Source organism: Oncorhynchus kisutch, linkage group LG18, assembly GCF_002021735.2.
Source record: "Oncorhynchus kisutch isolate 150728-3 linkage group LG18, Okis_V2, whole genome shotgun sequence".
NCBI classification, from domain to species: domain Eukaryota; kingdom Metazoa; phylum Chordata; class Actinopteri; order Salmoniformes; family Salmonidae; genus Oncorhynchus; species Oncorhynchus kisutch.
Window position 1 is genome coordinate 63,947,796 of NC_034191.2, and position 23,753 is coordinate 63,971,548.

The 23,753-nt window shown below is 45.6% G+C and overlaps 1 protein-coding gene across 2 annotated transcripts in view; it reads right to left on the bottom strand.

The window, feature by feature from the left end:
• Positions 1–26: 26 nt before the first annotated feature.
• rttn (rotatin) overlaps positions 27–23,753 on the bottom strand; it is a 69,363-nt gene continuing 45,636 nt past the window's right edge. The window contains exons 31-49 of one of the 2 annotated variants that reach the window (XM_031796469.1): positions 23,240–23,398; positions 22,873–22,950; positions 22,305–22,494; positions 22,022–22,113; positions 20,227–20,320; positions 19,722–19,923; positions 19,466–19,553; positions 19,055–19,205; positions 18,555–18,692; positions 17,963–18,168; positions 17,538–17,643; positions 16,625–16,716; positions 16,357–16,431; positions 15,791–15,917; positions 2,184–2,368; positions 1,630–1,936; positions 1,062–1,165; positions 896–965; positions 27–793 (exon numbers count right to left, since the gene is read on the bottom strand). In XM_031796469.1, coding sequence (XP_031652329.1) covers positions 714–793; positions 896–965; positions 1,062–1,165; positions 1,630–1,936; positions 2,184–2,368; positions 15,791–15,917; positions 16,357–16,431; positions 16,625–16,716; positions 17,538–17,643; positions 17,963–18,168; positions 18,555–18,692; positions 19,055–19,205; positions 19,466–19,553; positions 19,722–19,923; positions 20,227–20,320; positions 22,022–22,113; positions 22,305–22,494; positions 22,873–22,950; positions 23,240–23,398 — 2,544 coding nt within the window. In that variant the 3' untranslated portion in view covers positions 27–713. The remainder of the gene's footprint in view (positions 794–895; positions 966–1,061; positions 1,166–1,629; positions 1,937–2,183; positions 2,369–15,790; positions 15,918–16,356; positions 16,432–16,624; positions 16,717–17,537; positions 17,644–17,962; positions 18,169–18,554; positions 18,693–19,054; positions 19,206–19,465; positions 19,554–19,721; positions 19,924–20,226; positions 20,321–22,021; positions 22,114–22,304; positions 22,495–22,872; positions 22,951–23,239; positions 23,399–23,753) is intronic. The other variant, XM_020509050.2, reaches the window with a different exon arrangement.

A 23,753-nucleotide genomic window follows, 5' to 3' on the forward strand; every position in this document is an offset into this window, starting at 1 on the left:
GGCCAGGGGGGGACACACCAAGCTAACCCTTTGTTAGCTCATTCTACACAGAGGGACACTTTATATGCAGGGTGAGTGGTGGGTGGAAAGCTTAGCATAAGCTAGCAGGACTATCAGGCTACTACAGAGAGGTGCTGTGTGTTGCAGTGGTTTATTGTAAACTATAGACTAGTAATTATAAAAGATCTATTTAGATACTGGGAAATATTGTGTGTAGCACTACTTTCGGTGTGTAATTCTGCAGCAGCTCTGGTTAGCTGTGTGTTTGAATGAAATGTGGTGTTGGGGTTGACACGACCAGAGGTGACATCTCCCTTTTCCAGCCACAGTTCCACCACTGTTGCGCTATTTCAAAATGACAGCCTTTCCTACACAGGCCTCATTTAGAGGAAATGGTATCATTGTACTTATTCAAGGCTATATCTTGGAGTTGTCTTATAAAGGTATCAGGTTCAGAACGTCATTCTGAAACATTATATTATCTTGTAAGCATAAAAGTCAGACATTCTTTTTCTTCAATCATTATTTACTTTAATTTATGATTCAATCCCCAAAATATGTACAAAACCTACAAAAACATCACAGATCATAGAAAAGATGTAGGGACATTAAAAACGATATCTACTGTATCAAGTTTGCACACATATATTCACTTCAAATATAAATAAGGTTTCAAGGTGTCTACATTCTGTCAGATTGCATCAATGTGTCAGTCAGGTATTCAGCAGCTGAATTAAGTTCTCAAGGCACTTCAACAGGTAGGTGTTCATGATGTCAGGATTTTTCTCTGCATCTGACAAAAAAAGATAGGCACACACACACACAAATTGAGGCAATAGAGCACAATAACAACAGGACTGTGACACAAACATTTTCAGTACATGTCTGGTTTTACCTTTCTTAGCAACTTTATAGGCTTCATGCACCCGGAGTCTGACAGATGGACACTTCAAAGTGGTCTTGGCCTTAGGTGAGGAATCACAACGGCAGGTTAGAGACAGCTGTACTTCATATAAATGAGCTCTTATGATTCTAAAAATGATGTGTGTGTGTGTGTGTACCTTCTGGTAGTTGTGGAGCAGGGCCCATAGTGCCGAGGCCCCTATAGAGCGAACCTCAGCCTCTTTACTGTCCAGACAGGACACCAGCACCCTCATGGCCTTATCTGGACAGGGACATATAATTCATGTTGGACATAGTGTTATTCCTGAAAATAAAAAACATTTCCCATTCATAAAATGACACATCATTAGCAAAGACAAGAGAGTTTGACAGGGTGTGATGGTGAAACAAAGACCACTTCTGTTCACACATCCTGTTTCAGATCGTTTCCTGTTACAGTTCAGCACAAAGTATCAAAAGAGAAGACCTAACAGCTTCCATTTCATTTCAAACACCCACCTTTTACATTCACACACGCATACAGGAAGCCAAAGCTTTCCACTGGAAAGAACAAAACCTGAATTCAAAAGAAGACCCCTAAGATGTCATCAGATTACATTTTGTGTAAACGTGATGCAAGGGTACGAATAGGGCAATTTAAACCCAGAAACCATTTCTCAACATCTCTCCCTGTCTCTCTCTCTCTGATAAAAACATCCATGTGTATACCCTGTGTTCCATCCCTACCGTTGGCCAGAACTTTGGGTTTGTTGGCAGAGCTGAAACAGACATTGTGGAGGATGAGGAGGGCATTGTCCGTCGTGGTGATGGGCCTGCTCCCATTGCTATAGTGACGGTGGCGTTGGGGCTGTGTAGTGGCCAGGTCAGCAAGGAGGTCCAGGGCTCCAGTCAGCCTCAGGACACTCAGCTGGCCGTCCTCACCGAAGGAGACACTCAGGAGCAGCCTCAGCCACAGGCCCAACAGCCCCCCGGCACCCGTCTTACTGCCTGGCTTAGGGACAGGCAGGGACAGGAACGGCTGCAGGAAGTTACTCTGGAGGGAGAGTGACAACCAGGGAGAGAGAAAAATGAGATTCAGCCAGGTTTTGATTGAAACTGAGAAAGACATCTGAAATCGAGAGCTTTGTTAAAGTTCAGAGTGCAGAGACTCAACTTACAGTATTTACAGTAAAGACACGTTTTTAACCAGTAGTCACATTGACACAGTCTCCAATCATATTACCTTCTGCAGGGCCAGGTTTGGTGACAATGTGGTAAGGGGTAATAATGTAGTACATTACCTTGTGCAGGACTCCTTTACAGTCCTTGTTGATGGCCAGGTTGGCCAGCAGGGAGAAGGCCAGCTGCTGGACAGGGCTGTTGTCGGGGGCAACCCCAGAAGCCAGCTTCATGACGCAGTGCATCAGGGAGCCACCTGGGGGCCCTCGGGGGCCAGAGGCCAAACCACAACACAGAGAGCTACAAGCTGGGGGGAGAGGAGAGAAAGAGGAAAAAAGTAGCAAATCAAGAAGAGTATTATTGACACTGACAGACAGGTGTAGAGGCAGGACAGGATAGGTGAGAGGTTGCGATGAGAGGCAGGACACGATAGGTGAGAGGTTGCGATGAGAGGCAGGACAGGATAGGTGAGAGGTTGCGATGAGAGGCAGGATATGATAGGTGAGAGGTTGCGATGAGAGGCAGGATATGATAGGTGAGAGGTTGCGATGAGAGGCAGGATATGATAGGTGAGAGGTTGCGATGAGAGGCAGGATATGATAGGTGAGAGGTTGCGATGAGAGGCAGGATATGATAGGTGAGAGGTTGCGATGAGAGGCAGGATATGATAGGTGAGAGGTTGCGATGAGAGGCAGGATATGATAGGTGAGAGGTTGCGATGAGAGGCAGGATATGATAGGTGAGAGGTTGCGATGAGAGGCAGGATATGATAGGTGAGAGGTTGCGATGAGAGGCAGGATATGATAGGTGAGAGGTTGCGATGAGAGGCAGGACAGGATGGGTGAGAGGTTGTGATGAAAGGCAGGACAGGATAGGTGAGAGGTTGTGATGAGAGGCAGGACAGGATGGGTGAGAGGTTGTGATGAAAGGCAGGACAGGATAGGTGAGAGGTTGTGATGAGAGGCCTGATAGATCCTGTAGTATTTCTTCCGTATTAACAAGGTGTGTCGGTCAGAGAGTAGAGTCTCACAAGGAGTGGGGCTGGTTGCCTGCCGATGGGTACCCAGATCAAGATCTTTTTTGACAAAATAATAACATTTCACAAAAAGTATGTAGCATTCACAACTTTAAATTGTCTTCATCAGGCTTCGCTAAACTAAGAACATTGCGTCTAAAATCGTTTTGGGGTCTGTTAATCTACAGCCCAGTCTGAAAGTGTTTATAGAACAGACAAATAATCTAAACTGAACAAAAATATAAAACACATTGTGTAAAGTGTTGGTCCCATGTTTACTGAGCTGAAATAAAAGGTCACAGAAATGTTCCATATGGGACAAAAAGCTTATTTCTCAAAAACAAATTAGTTTTCTTTACATGACAGGAATGGACCTCCATTCCTGTCATTATGGAAAGAGATTGTGATATCTCACATCTCAAAATAGTACTACTTAATGTTATATCCCTCACTTCCAAGGCAGTCATAGTCAATGAACTAACCACTGATCATAACCTTGATGTGATTGGCCCGACTGAAACATGGCTCAAGCCCGATTCATTTTGTGTGTTAAATAAGGCCTCTCCTCCTGGTTACACTAGTGACCATATCCCCCACGCATCCCACAAAGGCGGAAGTGTTGTTAACATTTACGACAGCATAAACAATTTAAATAAATAAGACTGCATTTTCTTCTTTTGAGATTGTAGTCTTTGCAGCCTACTCAATCACTTTTTATAGCTACTGTTTACAGACCTACTGGGCCATATACAGCAATCCACCCAGAGTTCCCTGAACTCCTGTCAGACTTTGTTTTCATGGCAGATAATATTAACATTTTTGGTGACTTCAATATTCACATGATAAAGACCACAGACGCACTCCAAAAGGCTTTCGGAGCCATCATTGACTCAGTGGGTTTTGTCCAACATGTCTTTCATCCCCGCGCACTGCCACAGTCATACCCCAATCTAATTTTTCTTGTGGAATAAATATTGTGGATCTAAATATTTTCCTCATAATCCTGAACTATCGGATTACCATTTTATAACGTTTGCAATCGCAACAAATAAATCTGCTCAAACGCCAACCAAGATTATCAAAAGCTGTGCTATTAATTCTCGGACAAACCAAAGATTCCTAGATGCCCTTCCAGACTCCTCCACCTACACAAGGACATCAGATTAAAAAATTAAGTTAACCACCTAACTGAGGAACTCAATTTAACCTTGCGTAATACCGTAGATGCAGTCACATTGCACCTCTAAAAACAAAAAACATTTGTCACAAGAAATCAGCTCCTGGTATACAGAAAATACCCGAGCTCTGAAGCAAGCTTCCAGAAAATAGGAACGGAAACGACACTCCACGAAGCAGGAAGCCTTCCGACTAGCTTGGAAAGACAGTACCATGCAATATCGAAGAGCCCTCACTGCTACCCTACCAACCTACTTTTCCATCCTGATTGAGGAGAATAAAAACAATCCAAAATCAATATTTTCAATAATGTGGCAAAGCTAACTAAAAAGCAGCATTCCCCAAGAGAGGATGGCCGTCACTTCGACAAAAATATCATGATCATTAGAAAGCAAATTACGGACTCCTCTTTGAATCTGCACATTTCTCCGAAACTCAGTTTTCCTGAGTCAGCACAGAACTGCCAGGACCTATGATAAATGGAGACACTAAAGTTTTTTAATCCTGTATCTCTCGACACGAAAATAGTCATGGCCTCTAAACCTTCTAGCTGCCTACTGGACACTATACCAACTAAACTACTGAAAGAGCTACTTCCTTCCTTCCTCTACTATGTTGAACATAATAAACAGCTCCCTATCCTCCGGACCAAACTCACTAAAAGCGGCAATAATAAAGCCTCTCCTAAAAATGTCAAACCTTGACCCAGATTATTATATAGATCTTTTTTTTACTCATTGGCCTATATCGAATACCTCATTCCTCTAATTTATTGGGGAAAAAGCTGTTGCGCTGCAACTCCTTCCTGAAGATAAATAATATGTACAAAACTCTCCAGTCTTGTTTTAGACCCCATCATAGCACTGAGACTGCCCTTGTGAAGTTGGACATTTTAATGGAGTCAGACCAAGGCTCTGCATCTGCTCCTAAACCTTAGTGCCGATCTAAACCAAGTTCTTGCCTGGTTTAGATCTCATCTGTCGGAAAGATATCAGTTAGTCTCTGCAGATGTTTTGTCCTCTGACAAATCAATTGTAAGTGTTGGTGTTCCTCAAGGTTCTGTTTTTGTTTTTACTATATATTCTACCTCTTGGTGATGTCATTCGGAAACACAATGTCAACTTTCACAGCTGTACATTGATAAAACATGGTGAAGCCCCAGAATTGCTTACCCTGGAAGCCTGTGTTTCAGACATTTTTCACAGGTCAATTTTTCACTTCTAAACTCAAGACAAAACAGGAGGTGCTAGTTCTTGGTCCCAAGAAACAAAGAGATCTGCTGTTTGATCTGACAATTAGTCTTGATGGTTGTACAGTCGTCTCAAATAAAACTGTGAAGGACCTCGGCGTTACTCTGGACTCTGATCTCTCTTTAACGAACATATCAAGACTGTTTCAAGGCCGGCTTTTTTCCATCTTCGTAACATTGCAAAAAAAAAGTCAAAAAACGATGCAGAAAAACAAATCAATGCTTTTGTCACTTCTAGATTAGACTACTGCAATGCTCTACTCTCCGGCTACCCGGATATATCACGAAATAAACTTCAGTTAGTGCTAAATACAACTGCTAGAATTTTGACTAGAACTAAAAGATTGAATCATATTACTCCAGTGCTAGCCTCTCCACACTGGTATCCTGGTTAAGCCTGGGCTGATTTCAAGGTTTTACTGCTAACCTACAAAGCATTACGTGGACTTGCTCCTAACTATCTCTCCGATTGGGTCCTGCAGTAAATACACTTACGCTACGGTCCAAAAATGCAGTGCCTCCTTATTGTCCCCAGAATTTCTAAGCAAACAGCTAGAGGCAGGGCTTTCTCCTATAGAAGTAAATTTTTATGGAATGGTCTGCCTATCCATGTGAGAGACGCAGACTCAGTCTAAACATTTAAGTCTTTACTGAAAACTCATCTCCTCAGTAGGTTTTATGATTGAGTGTAGTCTGGCCCAGGGGCGCGAAGGCGAACGGCAAGGCACTGGAGTGACGAACCGCCCTTGTTGTCTTTGCCTGGCTGGCTCCCCTTTCTACACTTGGATTGTATGCCTCTGACCCTATTATGGAGGCTGAGTCACTGGCTTACTAGTTCTCTTCCATACCATCCCTAGGAGGGGTGCTTCACATCGTGCCAGGCTTTTTTGTGCTACACAGGACTTGAGTGGGTTGAGTCACTGACGTGATCTTCCTGTCCGGTCTTGCGCCCCCTTGGGCTCATGCGATGGAGATCTTTGTGGGCTATACTCAGGGTAGTAAGTTGGTGGTCTGTTGATATCCCTCTAGTGGTGTGGGGGCTGTGCTTTGGCAAAGTGGGTGGGGTTAAATACTGCCTGGACCTGTCCGGGGGTATCGTTGAACGTGGCCAGTGTCCCCGACCCTCCCCTGTCTCAGCCTCCAATATCTATGCTGCAATTGTCTTATGTACCAGGGGGGCTAGGGTCAGTCTGTCCTTTCTGGTGAAATATTCTTGTCCTATCTGGTGTCCAGTGTGAACTTAAGTGTACTAAGTCTCTCTCCCTCCCAGAGGACCTGAGCCCTAGGACCATGCCTCAGGACTACCTGGCCTGATGACTCCTGGCTGTCCCCAGGCCAACTGGTCGTGCTGCTGCTCCACCGTCAACTATTCTGTCTGCGGCTATGGAACACTGACCTGTTCACCGGACGGCCTACCTTGTCCCAGACCTGTTGTTTCTACCACTGAATACTCGGCTACGAAAAGCCAACTTACAGTTACTCCTGAGGTGCTGACCTGTTGCACCCTCTACAATCAATGTTGTAGACATTTACAGCATGAACGTTTGAACATCTTGAAGAACGATCTGGCATTAACGGCCATGTAGACTTATCTCCACATGACAGCCAAAAGAGGACTGGCCACCCCTCAGAGCCTGGTTCCTCTCTAGGTTTCTGCCTTTCAAGGGAGTTTTTCCTAGCCACTGTGCTTCTACATCTGCATTGCTTGCTGTTTGGGGTTTTAGTCTGAGTTTCTGCATTAGCACTTTGTGACATCTGCTGATGTAAGAGCTACTGAAAGAGCTCTTGCCAAGATAATCCATCCACCTGTCAAGTGTGGCATATCAATAAACTGATTAAACAGCACGGTCAATACATAGGTGCACCTTGTGCTGGGGACAATAAAAGGCCACTAAAATGTTCAGTTTGGTCACACAACACAATACCATAGATGTCTCATGTTTTGAGGGAGCATGCAATTGGCATGATGACTGCAGGAATGTCCACCAGAGCTTTTGCCAGAGAATTGAAAGTTCATTTTGCTGCCATAAGCAGTCTCCAAACTCGTTTTAGAGAATTTGGCAGTAAGTCCAACCGGCCTCAGAAATGCAGACCATGTGTAACCACGCCAGCCTGGGACATCCACATCCGGCTTCTTCACCCGCAGAGATCATCTGAGGGGGTGCTGAGGGGTATTTGTGTCTGTAATAAAGCTTTGTGGGGAAAAACTCATTCTGATTAGCTGGGCCTGGCTCCCAAGTGGGTGGGCCTATACCCTCCCAGGCCCACCCATGGACCGTGCCAGGTCATGTGAAATCCATAGATTAGTGCCTAATTTATGTATTTAAACTGAATGATTTCCTTATATGAACTGTAACATTCAAATCTTTGAAATTGTCACATATTGCATTTACATTTTTGTACACTCATGTACATTTTCTCAAATAGTGTAGCATTCACAACTCAAAATGTTCTTAATCAGGCTTCATTAAAGTGAGAATATTATGTTGAGATTGTTTTGAAGTATGTGAAAGCTAGTATTGTAGGTGTAATTTAAAGGCCGGCTTCATGCAGTCTGAACACACACCTGCTGTTAGGCTAACCTTTAGGAAACGCTGGGCTCGACATGACTGATTGGTATTGCTTCACAGCGGGAGCTTAAGCGTGGCTGTAGAGCAAAACACACACACACACACACACACACACTTCAAAGGTGGCATCTCAGAGACAATCACAGGTACAAAACAAACAGCATTATGTCACTCTCTGCTCAAAGGTTCACTTTCCATGACCTCAGAGACACAGTGTCTAGGGCTCTACTGACACCCATACTAACCCCCTAGCTTCTAAATCTAACTAGGGCTCTACAAACACCCAAAATAACCCCCTAGCTTGTAAATCTAACTAGGGCTCTATAAACACCCATAATAACCCCCTAGCTTGTAAATCTAACTAGGGCTCTATAAACACCCATAATACCCCCATAGCTTGTAAATCTAACTAGGGCTCTATAAACACCCATAATAACCCCCTAGCTTGTAAATCTAACTAGGGCTCTATAAACACCCATAATAACCCCCTAACTTGTAAATCTAACTGGTGCTTTACAAACACCCATAATACCCCCATAGCTTGTAAATCTAACTGGTGCTTTACAAACACCCATAATAACCCCCTAGCTTGTAAATCTAACTAGGGCTCTACAAACACCCATAATAACGCCATTTTACCTGCTGTTGTTGTGCTAGCTGATTAGCTGTTGTCTCACCTACTGTTTTAGCTAGCTTTCCCAATTCAACACCTGTGATTACTGTATGCCTCGCTGTATGTCTCTCTCAAATGTCAATATGCCTTGTATACTGTTGTTCAGGTTAGTTATCATTGTTTTAGTTCACAATGGAGCCCCTAGTTCCACTCTTCATACCCCTGATAACTCCTTTGTCCCACCTCCCACACATGCGGTGACCTCACCCATTACTACCAGCATGTCCAGAGATACAACCTCTCTCATCATCACCCAGTGCCTGGGCTTACCTCCACTGTACCCGCACCCCACCATACCCCTGTCTGCGCATTATGCCCTGAATATATTCTACCATGCCCAGAAACCTGCTCCTCTTATTCTCTGTCCCCAACGCTCTAGGCGACCAGTTTTGATAGCCTTTAGCCACACCCTCATAATACTCCTCTGTTCCGCGGGTGATGTGGAGGTAAACCCAGGCCCTGCATGTCCCCAGGCACCCTCATTTGTTGACTTCTGTGATCGAAAAAGCCTTGGTTTCATGCATGTCAACATCAGAAGCCTCCTCCCTAAGTTTGTCTTACTCACTGCTTTAGCACACTCTGCTAACCCTGATGTCCTTGCTGTGTCTGAATCCTCGCTCAGGAAGGCCACCAAAAATTCAGAGATTTCCATACCCAACTATAACATCTTCCGTCAAGATAGAACTGCCAAAGGGGGAGGAGTTGCAGTTTACTGCAGAGATAGCCTGCAAAGTAATGTCATACTTTCCAGGTCCATACCCAAACAGTTCGAACTACTAATTTAGAAAATTACTCTCTCCAGAAATAAGTCTCTCACGGTTGCCGCCTGCTACCGACCCCCCTCAGCTCCCAGCTGTGCCCTGCACACCATTTGTGAATTGATCGCCCCCCATCTAGCTTCAGAGTTTGTTCTGTTAGGTGACCTAAACTGGGATATGCTTAACACCCCGCCAGTCCTACAATCTAAGCTAGATGCCCTCAATCTCACACAAATCATCAAGGAACCCACCAGGTACAACCCTAACTCTGTAAACAAGGGCACCCTCATAGACGTCATCCTGACCAACTGGCCCTCCAAATACACCCCCGCTGTCTTCAACCAGGATCTCAGCGATCACTGCCTCATTGCCTGTATCCGCTACGGAGCCGCAGTCAAACGACCACCCCTCATCACTGTCAAACGCTCCCTAAAACACTTCTGTGAGCAGGCCTTTCTAATCGACCTAGCCCGGGTATCCTGGAAGGACATTGACCTCATCCCGTCAGTTGAGGATGCCTGGTCATTCTTTAAAAGTAACTTCCTCAACATTTTAGATAAGCATGCTCCGTTCAAAAAATGCAGAACTAAGAACAGATACAGCCCTTGGTTCACCCCAGACCTGACTGCCCTCGACCAGCACAAAAACATCCTGTGGCGGACTGCAATAGCATCGAATAGTCCCCGTGATATGCAACTGTTCAGGGAAGTCCAGAACCAATACACGCAGTCAGTCAGGAAAGCTAAGGCCAGCTTCTTCAGGCAGAAGTTTGCATCCTGTAGCTCCAACTCCAAAAAGTTCTGGGACACTGTGAAGTCCATGGAGAACAAGAGCACCTCCTCCCAGCTGCCCACTGCACTGAGGCTAGGTAACACGGTCACCACTGATAAATTCATGATTATCGAAAACTTCAATAAGCATTTCTCAACGGCTGGCCATGCCTTCCGCCTGGCTACTTCAACCTCGGCCAACAGCTCCGCCCCCCCCGCAGCTCCTCGCCCAAGCCTCTCCAGGTTCTCCTTTACCCAAATCCAGATAGCAGATGTTCTGAAAGAGCTGCAAAACCTGGACCCGTACAAATCAGCTGGGCTTGACAATCTGGACCCTCTATTTCTGAAACTATCTGCCACCATTGTCGCAACCCCTATTACCAGCCTGTTCAACCTCTCTTTCATCTCGTCTGAGATCCCCAAGGATTGGAAAGCTGCCGCAGTCATCCCCCTCTTCAAAGGGGGAGACACCCTGGACCCAAACTGTTACAGACCTATATCCATCCTGCCCTGCCTATCTAAGGTCTTCGAAAGCCAAGTCAACAAACAGGTCACTGACCATCTCGAATCCCACCGTACCTTCTCCGCTGTGCAATCTGGTTTCCGAGCCGGTCATGGGTGCACCTCAGCCACACTCAAGGTACTAAACGATATCATAACCGCCATCGATAAAAGACAGTACTGTGCAGCCGTCTTCATCGACCTTGCCAAGGCTTTCGACTCTGTCAATCACCATATTCTTATCGGCAGACTCAGTAGCCTCGGTTTTTCGGATGACTGCCTTGCCTGGTTCACCAATTACTTTGCAGACAGAGTTCAGTGTGTCAAATCGGAGGGCATGCTGTCCGGTCCTCTGGCAGTCTCTATGGGGGTGCCACAGGGTTCAATTCTCGGGCCGACTCTTTTCTCTGTGTATATCAATGATGTTGCTCTTGCTGCGGGCGATTCCCTGATCCACCTCTACGCAGACGACACCATTCTATATACTTTCGGCCCGTCTTTGGACACTGTGCTATCTAACCTCCAAACAAGCTTCAATGCCATACAACACTCCTTCCGTGGCCTCCAACTGCTCTTAAACGCTAGTAAAACCAAATGCATGCTTTTCAACCGGTCACTGCCTGCACCTGCATGCCCGACTAGCATCACCACCCTGGATGGTTCCGACCTAGAATATGTGGACGTCTATAAGTACCTAGGTGTCTGGCTAGACTGCAAACTCTCCTTCCAGACTCATATCAAACATCTCCAATCGAAAATCAAATCAAGAGTCGGCTTTCTATTCCGCAACAAAGCCTCCTTCACTCAAGCCGCCAAGCTTACCCTAGTAAAACTGACTATCCTACCGATCCTCGACTTCGGCGATGTCATCTACAAAATGGCTTCCAACACTCTACTCAGCAAACTGGATGCAGTCTATCACAGTGCCATCCGTTTTGTCACTAAAGCACCTTATACCACCCACCACTGCGACTTGTATGCTCTAGTCGGCTGGCCCTCGCTACATATTCGTCGCCAGACCCACTGGCTCCAGGTCATCTACAAGTCTATGCTAGGTAAAGCTCCGCCTTATCTCAGCTCACTGGTCACGATGGCAACACCCATCCGTAGCACGCGCTCCAGCAGGTGTATCTCACTGATCATCCCTAAAGCCAACACCTCATTTGGCCGCCTTTCGTTCCAGTACTCTGCTGCCTGTGACTGGAACGAATTGCAAAAATCGCTGAAGTTGGAGACTTTTATCTCCCTCACCAACTTCAAACATCAGCTATCTGAGCAGCTAACCGATCGCTGCAGCTGTACATAGTCTATTGGTAAATAGCCCACCCTTTTCACCTACCTCATCCCCATACTGTTTTTATTTATTTACTTTTCTGCTCTTCTGCACACCAATATCTCTACCTGTACATGACCATCTGATCATTTATCACTCCAGTGTTAATCTGCAAAATTGTAATTATTTGCCTACCTCCTCATGCCTTTTGCACACATTGTATATAGACCCCCCCCTTTGTTTTCTACTGTGTTATTGACTTGTTAATTGTTTACTCCATGTGTAACTCTTTGTTGTATGCTCACACTGCTATGCTTTATCTTGGCCAGGTCGCAGTTGCAAATGAGAACTTGTTCTCAACTAGCCTACCTGGTTAAATAAAGGTGAAAAAAAAAAAAAAAACCCTAGCTTGTAAATCTAACTGGCACGCTACAAACACCCATAATAACCCCCTAGCTTGTAAATCTAACTGGCACGCTACAAACACCCATAATAACCCCCTAGCTTGTAAATCTAACTGGCGCTTTACAAACACCCATAATAACCCACTAGCTTGTAAATCTAACTGGCACGCTACAAACACCCATAATAACCCCCTAGCTTGTAAATCTAACTGGCACGCTACAAACACCCATAATAACCCCCTAGCTTGTAAATCTAACTGGCGCTTTACAAACACCCATAATAACCCCCTAGCTTGTAAATCTAACTGGCACGCTACAAACACCCATAATAACCCACTAGCTTGTAAATCTAACTGGCACGCTACAAACACCCATAATAACCCCCTAGCTTGTAAATCTAACTGGCACGCTACAAACACCCATAATAACCCCCTAGCTTGTAAATCTAACTGGCGCTTTACAAACACCCATAATAACCCCCTAGCTTGTAAATCTAACTGGCACGCTACAAACACCCATAATAACCCCCTAGCTTGTAAATCTAACTGGCACGCTACAAACACCCATAATAACCCACTAGCTTGTAAATTTAACTGGCACGCTACAAACACCCATAATAACCCCCTAGCTTGTAAATCTAACTGGCACGCTACAAACACCCATAATAACCCCCTAGCTTGTAAATCTAACTGGCACGCTACAAACACCCATAATAACCCCCTAGCTTGTAAATCTAACTGGCACGCTACAAACACCCATAATAACCCCCTAGCTTGTAAATCTAACTGGCACGCTACAAACACCCATAATAACCCCCTAGCTTGTAAATCTAACTGGCACGCTACAAACACCCATAATAACCCCCTAGCTTGTAAATCTAACTGGCGCTTTACAAACACCCATAATAACCCCCTAGCTTGTAAATCTAACTGGCGCTTTACAAACACCCATAATAACCCCCTAGCTTGTAAATCTAACTGGCACGCTACAAACACCCATAATAACCCCCTAGCTTGTAAATCTAACTGGCACGCTACAAACACCCATAATAACCCCCTAGCTTGTAAATCTAACTGGCACGCTACAAACACCCATAATAACCCCCTAGCTTGTAAATCTAACTGGCACGCTACAAACACCCATAATAACCCCCTAGCTTGTAAATCTAACTGGCACGCTACAAACACCCATAATAACCCCCTAGCTTGTAAATCTAACTGGCACGCTACAAACACCCATAATAACCCCCTAGCTTGTAAATCTAACTGGCACGCTACAAACACCCATAATAACCCCCTAGCTTGTAAATCTAACTGGCACGCTACAAACACCCATAATAACCCCCTAGCTTGTAAATCTAACTGGCACGCTACAAACACCCATAATAACCCCCTAGCTTGTAAATCTAACTGGCGCTTTACAAACACCCATAATAACCCCCTAGCTTGTAAATCTAACTGGCACGCTACAAACACCCATAATAACCCCCTAGCTTGTAAATCTAACTGGCACGCTACAAACACCCATAATAACCCACTAGCTTGTAAATCTAACTGGCACGCTACAAACACCCATAATAACCCCCTAGCTTGTAAATCTAACTGGCACGCTACAAACACCCATAATAACCCCCTAGCTTGTAAATCTAACTGGCACGCTACAAACACCCATAATAACCCCCTAGCTTGTAAATCTAACTGGCACGCTACAAACACCCATAATAACCCCCTAGCTTGTAAATCTAACTGGCACGCTACAAACACCCATAATAACCCCCTAGCTTGTAAATCTAACTGGCACGCTACAAACACCCATAATAACCCCCTAGCTTGTAAATCTAACTGGCACGCTACAAACACCCATAATAACCCCCTAGCTTGTAAATCTAACTGGCACGCTACAAACACCCATAATAACCCCCTAGCTTGTAAATCTAACTGGCACGCTACAAACACCCATAATAACCCCCTAGCTTGTAAATCTAACTGGCACGCTACAAACACCCATAATAACACCCTAGCTTGTAAATCTAACTGGCACGCTACAAACACCCATAATAACCCCCTAGCTTGTAAATCTAACTGGCACGCTACAAACACCCATAATAACCCCCTAGCTTGTAAATCGAACTGGCACGCTACAAACACCCATAATAACCCACTAGCTTGTAAATCTAACTGGCACGCTACAAACACCCATAATAACCCCCTAGCTTGTAAATCTAACTGGCACGCTACAAACACCCATAATAACCCCCTAGCTTGTAAATCTAACTGGCACGCTACAAACACCCATAATAACCCCCTAGCTTGTAAATCTAACTGGCACGCTACAAACACCCATAATAACCCCCTAGCTTGTAAATCTAACTGGCACGCTACAAACACCCATAATAACACCCTAGCTTGTAAATCTAACTGGCACGCTACAAACACCCATAATAACCCCCTAGCTTGTAAATCTAACTGGCACGCTACAAACACCCATAATAACCCCCTAGCTTGTAAATCGAACTGGCACGCTACAAACACCCATAATAACCCACTAGCTTGTAAATCTAACTGGCACGCTACAAACACCCATAATAACCCCCTAGCTTGTAAATCTAACTGGCACGCTACAAACACCCATAATAACCCCCTAGCTTGTAAATCTAACTGGCACGCTACAAACACCCATAATAACACCCTAGCTTGTAAATCTAACTGGCACGCTACAAACACCCATAATAACCCCCTAGCTTGTAAATCTAACTGGCACGCTACAAACACCCATAATAACCCCCTAGCTTGTAAATCGAACTGGCACGCTACAAACACCCATAATAACCCCCTAGCTTGTAAATCTAACTGGCACGCTACAAACACCCATATTTAGAGAACCTGGAAGGAAACAGCTTTATCAAAGCTAAACTTCCTCTACCCTTTACAGCGCGTCTTTCTCGATTTTGCTGTAAGTTGTGTAGCCTGCGTTTCACAGCATACCTCTGTTTCTTTCTCACACAGACTAGAATATCAATGCCTCAGGAGACATAGTGATGCATTGCAATTCCCTTGTGAATACCTCGCTGGTCCACAGCCTAGAATACTGTACTCATAGTAATGATTTAATGCAGCCTGATCTAGCACAGTGACAGTGTTCCTATTGTGATTGGCACTAGGCTTACACAGTGGAACAAAGTGTGTGTAAATGGTCTTCAGGAGAGACAATGGGTCTCAGTGTGTGTGAGAGTGTATGACTCAGTCAGATCCCTGACCACAGACTGGGGGAATGGAAGGCATGGGCCAGGCACTGAACAACACACACACACACACACACACACACACACACACACACACACCTGTGGTACAGTTGGCTGTGTAGACACACAGCAGTTCCAGGACCGCCTCCATAGCAGCATCATCCAATAAGAACCAAGGCCAAAGGGCGTGCAGCACAGCAGCCAATCGACAGTCAGTGGCCACAGCCTGAGGAGAAACACACACACACACACACAATATCCACCCGATTGGATAATCTTTGGATGTAATATTATGAACACATGCTAATTGACAGTATGACACACTCATAAGTTAAGTGATTGGCAACACATTCTGCTAACCAAGCACATAGAAACACACAAGGATGTAAAGTACAAAGTCCACAATTACATGAACAAATACATGAAGGGCCTTTCCCATCTCAATATAACTACTGCTGAGTGGATGAGGCAATTACTGTCTATGACATTTAGAGCAGCCAATATGGCCAATCATTCTACATTGACGTTTAAGAGGATAAAAACACTCAGACCTCAACAGAGTCATAATCGTTAGGGCCAAATCTCATTCCAGACACAGTCAGCACCAGTAGAATGGCTTTCATTAAAAACCTATCAGGAGCGGATTAAAACGGCAGGGTTCTCACTTTCGATTGGCTGTTCTGGTAAAGACTGTTCCTGAGGATTTCCAGAGACATCTTTATTTCCTTCATATAGCTCTCCTGGTGGGGGAGAAGATGCAACTTGTTAAATGATCCACTCTAACCAATAACAGATAGCACCGTCTCCATCTTAGACACATTTTCAGTCAAGACAAGATCACCCAATAGCCTATACCAACACAGCACACATCATCTGAAGGCTGAGACAATGAAAACATGTTGTTATGGTGTTGTTAAGTGTGTAAAGGCTCACCTTCCTCCTTCCTCTGCCAGGTCTGACTGACTCCATGTGGAGGTGGCTGTGCATCAGTTTCATCTGCTCCACACAGCTGTCAATCAAACCAGCTACACACAGACACAGAGACAGTGAGAGAGCGGTCAATCCTAACAACAATAACTCCTAGGGTATAGTAGCCGGACCAGGGCGTGTTTGTTCACTGCCTCTTGTTGCATAAAAGTACAGACCTCTTGGTAGAGGCTCGAGTTTTACGCCCATCCTACTGTAAATGAGCTCTACTGAACAGTGTGTTCCAGTACCTTTAGCAGCGTGGTTCTGACCAGTGTGTTCCAGTACCTTTAGCAGTGTGGTTCTGACCAGTGTGTTCCAGTACCTTTAGCAGTGTGGTTCTGACCAGTGTGTTCCAGTACCTTTAGCAGTGTGGTTCTGACCAGTGTGTTCCAGTACCTTTAGCAGTGTGGTTCTGACCAGTGTGTTCCAGTACCTTTAGCAGCGTGGTTCGGACCAATGTGTTCCAGTACCTTTAGCTGTGTGGTTCTGACCAGTGTGTTCCAGTACCTTTAGCAGTGTGGTTCTGACCAGTGTGTTTCAGTACCTTTAGCTGTGTGGTTCTGACCAGTGTGTTCCAGTACCTTTAGCAGTGTGGTTCTGACCAGTGTGTTCCAGCACCTTTAGCAGTGTGGTTCTGACCAGTGTGTTCCAGTACCTTTAGCAGTGTGGTGCTGACCAGTGTGTTCCAGTACCTTTAGCTGTGTGGTTCTGACCAGTGTGTTCCAGTACCTTTAGCTGTGTGGTTCTGACCAGTGTGTTCCAGTACCTTGAGCAGCGTGGTTCTGACCAGTGTGTTCCAGTACCTTTAGCAGTGTGGTTCTGACCAGTGTGTTCCAGTACCTTTAGCTGTGTGGTTCTGACCAGTGTGTTCCAGTACCTTGAGCAGCGTGGTTCTGAGCAGTGGAACTGCAGGCCAGTAGAGCCATGAGGGCTTTAGCTGTCGTCTTCTTCACTGGGTCCTGGAACGCACGCTTCTCAAAACTCTGACAACACAAAACAATGCAACAGGTGATACAAAACCTGAGTATTGACAACATGTTACTCTATCTAATATCCCAGTGCTCTAGACCAGTGGTAGGGAACCCTGTTCTTTGCTCCAGCAAGGCACCACACCTGACCAACTCAGCTAATTGATCAGTTCAGTGATAGCCTAAATGCAACACACCAGGTCTTCCAGAATGGTTCAATCAAAAACATGAAGTGCCTGCTGCACTCCAGAAGCAGGGTTGACTACCCCTGCTTTAGACCAATCAAAATGTGTGTGTGTGTGTGTGTGTGTGTGTGCAAGTCAGATTCTGTTACCTCCAGTAATAGTTCACAGAGCTGTCCACCGGAGACGCCGTTCAGGGCCTCAGACAGAGGGGTCAGCTGGAGGTCCGGGTTCAGGGTGGTGACCTCTAGGGGTCGTCTCTTGGCCTCCTCAGACAGGACGACACACAGGAACTGCAGTACCGCAGCATGGAGGGGAGGGTCACTGAACGACTGGTCCACACACACTGACAACGTAGCTGGAGGTAGGCACAGATACAGACGCAGATTAACATACATACTGGATGCGTATGCACACACACACACACGAAATGAGTTAGTGGATATTTTACTTTTGTATGAATGAATCAACATCCTGCAGCCCAGTAAAACCAAATCCTGAAATCTCTTTACACAGACAGTGTGACTCATTCACGCCTCAGGCATTTCTGTCTACATAACACACAATGTAATCAATCACAAATACACACACACACACAAACAGCATTAATCTTTCACAGGGATCATCAGATTTCCCTGCAGCCCCATTAGACACAGAGAGGAAGATGAGGAGGAACGATGGATGTACTGCATGCTCCCTGAGGTCCTAGCATATGTCCAACACTCAGTAGCTGTATGTGTATACCTGTGAATGTGTTCCAGCGTCTCCCTAGTGCAGCAGAGAGAGATTGGTAGGCTGCAGAGCCATCCCGCCTCACCACAGTAGCCAGAAGCATCAACACGTCTGTCCAGCAAACACACACAGCACCACGGGTACCATCGCCTGAGAGGTCCAGAAAACACACACACACACACTGGAGATCGGAGTACGAGCTGAGAAGCTGAAGAGGCCTTCATTAAACAAGATACCAACAAAAGGTGTGAATAGATTATTACAAGCTTCCATTGGGGATCTTATACACTTTTAATTATGACTTCAGATTATGACAGAACACTGCACACCACTTCATTATGATACATTCAGCTGGAAAGTGGCCTGACTTTCAATGCCATGTAAGGATGCCTGCCATAAGAGTGGTATTATAGCGGTTGTAATCATGATGTCCAGTCAATGGTGACAGTACACATATGTTGTGTCTACGGTTAGGTTGAGAATCATTCCAATCCCAAAAGCGAGATTCTTACCCAAGTCCTTGGTATCAAGTGTGAGGACAGTGAAGAGATTGGCCAGTAGCGGTTTCAGGAAGTCCATCTGACCAATCAGATCTGAGCTCAGAATGAAACATGACTTCAGGAACTTAGAGAAGCTGGACAGGAACTTGAGCAGGGTCAGGACCTGGGGGACGAGAGATACACAAACAAATTGATACGTACACACATCTTGAGGCAGTGTCAGTGGGTAGATATTTCCTACCAGGTGAAAGCATGAAATCACCCCTTTCGTGTCACTCTCCAATCTGCCACCATCTCAACCACAGGGTTCTCATGGGCCTCAACCCTCCTACACAACCTGTGCTGCTCTCACTACAACAACATGCTGGATAGAGATAATGTGAATCTTACATTCATTGGTACTAAATGATGTAACCCAGTTACCTGCCGTTTAATGTCCTCCTGGTCTCCTGGTAGTGCGTTAGTCTTCAGCTCACCCAGACATCTCTCTATGGCTGCTGCGTCCACCAAACTAGAACACACAGGAAACAGAAACAGGGTTTAAGTTCATCCCTTCAGGCAGGACAAATTCAGCACTGTAAATTGTATTGTGGATGGCCAGTGCTCCAAAGACTGTATTTGATTTGGCCAGTAATTGGGATAGTGAGACTAGTGCGATAGTGTTTATTTGACCTCTGACCTGGCCAGTGATTGGAAGAGCTGGCTGTGTGTGAGGGCTGAGAGGGTGAACTCCGGTAGCACTGCTAACAGGTTGGCCAGGAGGCCGCAGAGTGCTGATAAAAGGTCTGGGGTCACAATGACACAGGTTGGGTCAGGAGCAGAGTCAGCCAGTCTGGAGTCCTGGGAGAGGACAGAGTCAATGGTGTCTGTGTCACTCTGACCTGCAGAGTAAAATAGGGGAGCAGATATTAACATTGCCGTCTGTGTCACTAACCTACAATACAGGAAAGAGGAGCAAAGATGGACGGGAGAGATAGGGGTCGAAACATACACCATACCAAAAATCGGTGTGTAGAGGCATAGTCTGTATATATAAATTCACTGTTATGGTTGGTCTTGATATGAGGAACTGTGCATGAGATGGTTCCTTTAACTCTGACTCTTAATTTGTTTGGTGCTACATGAGAGCTGTATATAAAACCTGTTCACATTTAGCTACACTATATATACAAACACACACACACCTTGAGCCATCAGTCTGCTAGCGGGTGTATCTTGTGTAGTAGCATTGAGAGAGGTGGGCACAGGGGATTGAAGCCTTGAGCCCCCAGGTATGATCTGTTGAAGGCAAAACAATCACACAAAAAAAAAAACACTTCAATAAGACAATGTGTTTAAATCACAGATCCACAGTTGACACAATCTCAATCGCCGTCCACACTGCCCTTTCCCGCCTGGACAAAAGGAATACCTACGTGAGAATGCTGTTCATTGAAAACAGCTCAGCGTTCAACACAATTGCGCCCACAAAGCTAAGGACCCTGGGACTAAACACCTCCCTTTGCAACTGGATTCTGGACTTCCTGGCGGGCCGTCCCCAGGTGATAAGGGTAGGTAACAACACATCTGCCATGCTGATCCTCAACACGGGGACACCTCAGGGGTGCGTGCTTAGTGCCATCCTGTACTCTCTGTTCACCATCATTACATTTATTGACAACACAACAGTGGTAGGCCTGATCACCGACAATGATGAGACAGCCTATAGGGAGGAGGTCAGAGACCTGGCACTGGTGACAGGACTACAACCTCTCCTTCAATGTGAGCAAGACAAAAGGAGCTGATCGTGGACTACAGGAAAAGGACAGCCGAATAGGCCCCCATTCACATCGACGGGGCTGTAGTGGAGCGGGTCGAGAGTTTCAAGATTCCTTGGTGTCCACATCACCAACGAACTATCATGGTCCAAACACACCAAGACCGTCGTGAAGCGGCCACGACAACACCCTTTTCTCCTCAGGAGACTGAAAAGATTTGGCACGGATCCCCAAAAAGTTTTCAGCTGCACCATCGAGAGCATCCTGACCGGTTGTATCACTGCCTGGTATAGCAAATGCTCGGCATCTGACCGTAAGGAGCTACAGAGGGTAGTGCGTACAGCCCAGTACATCACAGGGGCCAAGCTTCCTGCCATCCAGGAGATAAACACTAGGCAGTGTCAGAGTAAAGCCCAAAAAGTTGTGAAAGACTCCAGCCACCCAAGTCATAGACGGTTCTTTCTGCTTACCGCACGGCAAGCGGTACCAAAAGCCTCCTTATTAATAGCTTCTACCCCCAAGCCATAACACAGCGAATGACCACCTGGACTATTTATTGACCTCCCCAGTATTTTTACACTGCTGCTAGTCACTGTTTATTATCTATCCATAGTCACTTCACCCCTACCTACATGTACACTGCTGCTACTCTCTGTTTATTATCTATCCATAGTCACTTCACCCCTACCTACATGTACACTGCTGCTACTCTCTGTTTATTATCTATCCATAGTCACTTCACCCCTACCTACATGTACACTGCTGCTACTCGCTGTTTATTATCTATCCATAGTCACTTCACCCCTACCTACATGTACACTGCTGCTACTCACTGTTTATTATCTATCCATAGTCACTTCACCCCTACCTACATGTACAAATTACCTTGACTAGTCTGTACCCCCGCACATTGACCCCGTACCAGTATCCCCTGTATATAGCCTCATTATTTTATTGTGTAACTTTTTATTTAAAAAATTACTTTGGTTTATTTAGTCAATCTTTTCTTAACTCTATTTCTTGAACTGTATTGTTGGTTGAAGGCTTGTAAGTAAGCATTTCACAGTAAGGTCTACACCGGTTGTATACGGCGCATGTTACAAATAACATTTGATTTGAATGGTTTCTAGTGGTCAAGTTGACTCAGTCTTAAGCTGCAACATAAGAGGATTACAGTCTATGAATGGGCCTTGAGCCACCAGACCTGCAGTACTTTACGCACCAGAGTGCTGGAGGTGGACAGGGAGCCAGAGGCCCTGCTAGGATTCACTGGGACTCGGTTAGGTCTCCACAACCTCAGGGAGTCATCCGCATCTAAACAGACAGACAGGGGGCATCACAAACAACATCATGCAAGAAAAAAAAAGAAGGCTACAGGCCAATAAATAAAATGCCCGTTTACCACAATAACACTTGATTTCAGATTCACTCTGACTGAATCACTGATTGAACAACCTAATGGCTAGACAGACTGACAGAAGAATGGACAGGTGCAGTCCCAGGACCTTCAGTGGTGCTGTCCTGTGGGCCGGGGTCCCTGGCTGAGGGTTGCAGGTCGAAGGTGTACCTGCCTCTGTAGCAGGCTGTGGCCATGAGGGCAGTGTGCTGGAAGAACTGACAGTGGTAGAGCAGAGCCTGTAGGGCTTGGAGACCCACCAGACATACACCTGAAGACTCATCATGGACACACGGACTCTATGGAGAGAGGAAGGAGAGAGAAGGAGTAGAGGAGAGGGAGAGATGAAAACATGGTAATTACTATGTAACTCGATTTTTTTATTGAACTTTAATTTAACTAGGCTAGTCCCATTCATAGACTAGTTCTTCTTTAATATGACTCCATACCCCGGCCAAACCCAGACGACGCTGGGCCAATTGTGCGCCACCCTATGGGACTTCCAATTATGGCCCCAAGTGATACAGCCTGGAATCGAACCAGGGTCTGTAGTGACACCTCTAGCACTGAGATGCAGTGCCTTAGACCACTGCACCACTTGGGAGCCCATGAATTAACCTACAGTATGTCAGTACCAGGATAACTAAAACAACAAAACATAACCAAATGCCACTGACCTGCCAGGTAGAGTCGGTGACCTGGTCAGCCGTGGCAGGCATGGGCATCACCAGTAGGTTCTGGAGGATAAACACCGCCTTGAGAAACACACAGAAGATGAGACAAGAACATCAACAACACTGCCATCTAGATGTACTTAGCTGGTACTGCAAGGACTTTACTTTAAACTTGTTGATGGAGTAAAGTTGTCCAATGTCTGTTTTACAAATGCATTGTCTGGAACGGTTATTGGTCAATATGCCCAGAAGGTGCCACCATGGCTGCCGTGGCATGCTAAGAGCATTATTATGCATTCTGCTTTAAACCACAATGCCCAAACTCTCTCTATGGCTTAGTGGTTAGTGAACAGGCGTAGGTGTTCAGTACCTCTCTGCGGACCATGGTGCTCTCTTGCTGGTCCAGGAGGATGTTGAGCAGGGTTCCCCACAGACCTCCACTGATATTCTGACAGCTGCTACTCAGAGACTGGCATCCACTAGGCACAGAGGACAGGGCAGAGCCCACACCCAGGCTGGCAAACCTCACCTGGAGAGGGGATGGAAGGTAAGTGGCATAAGGCAGCAGGGGGAAGAGGGGTGTGAGAGAGGAGGGGAGGGTTAAAAGAGTGGTGGGAAGGGAAAAGCAGAGGGCGAGGAGAGAGAAAGGAAAAGACAGAGAGCCAAGGGTTTGGGTGTGAATACAACAGCAGATAGATCAAAAAGGTACCCGTCTGACACACCTGGGGTCCCCAAAGTCACAAAGACACTGTTCCAGAAATGTCTTGGATATTTTCACTGTCACTCTGGCATTTGCTGTGATCCACACAGAAAAATATCCTACTTGTCAAGGGAATTTTTTCACATTTACTTCTAGAGAGAACTTGTAGAGAACTTACAGATAG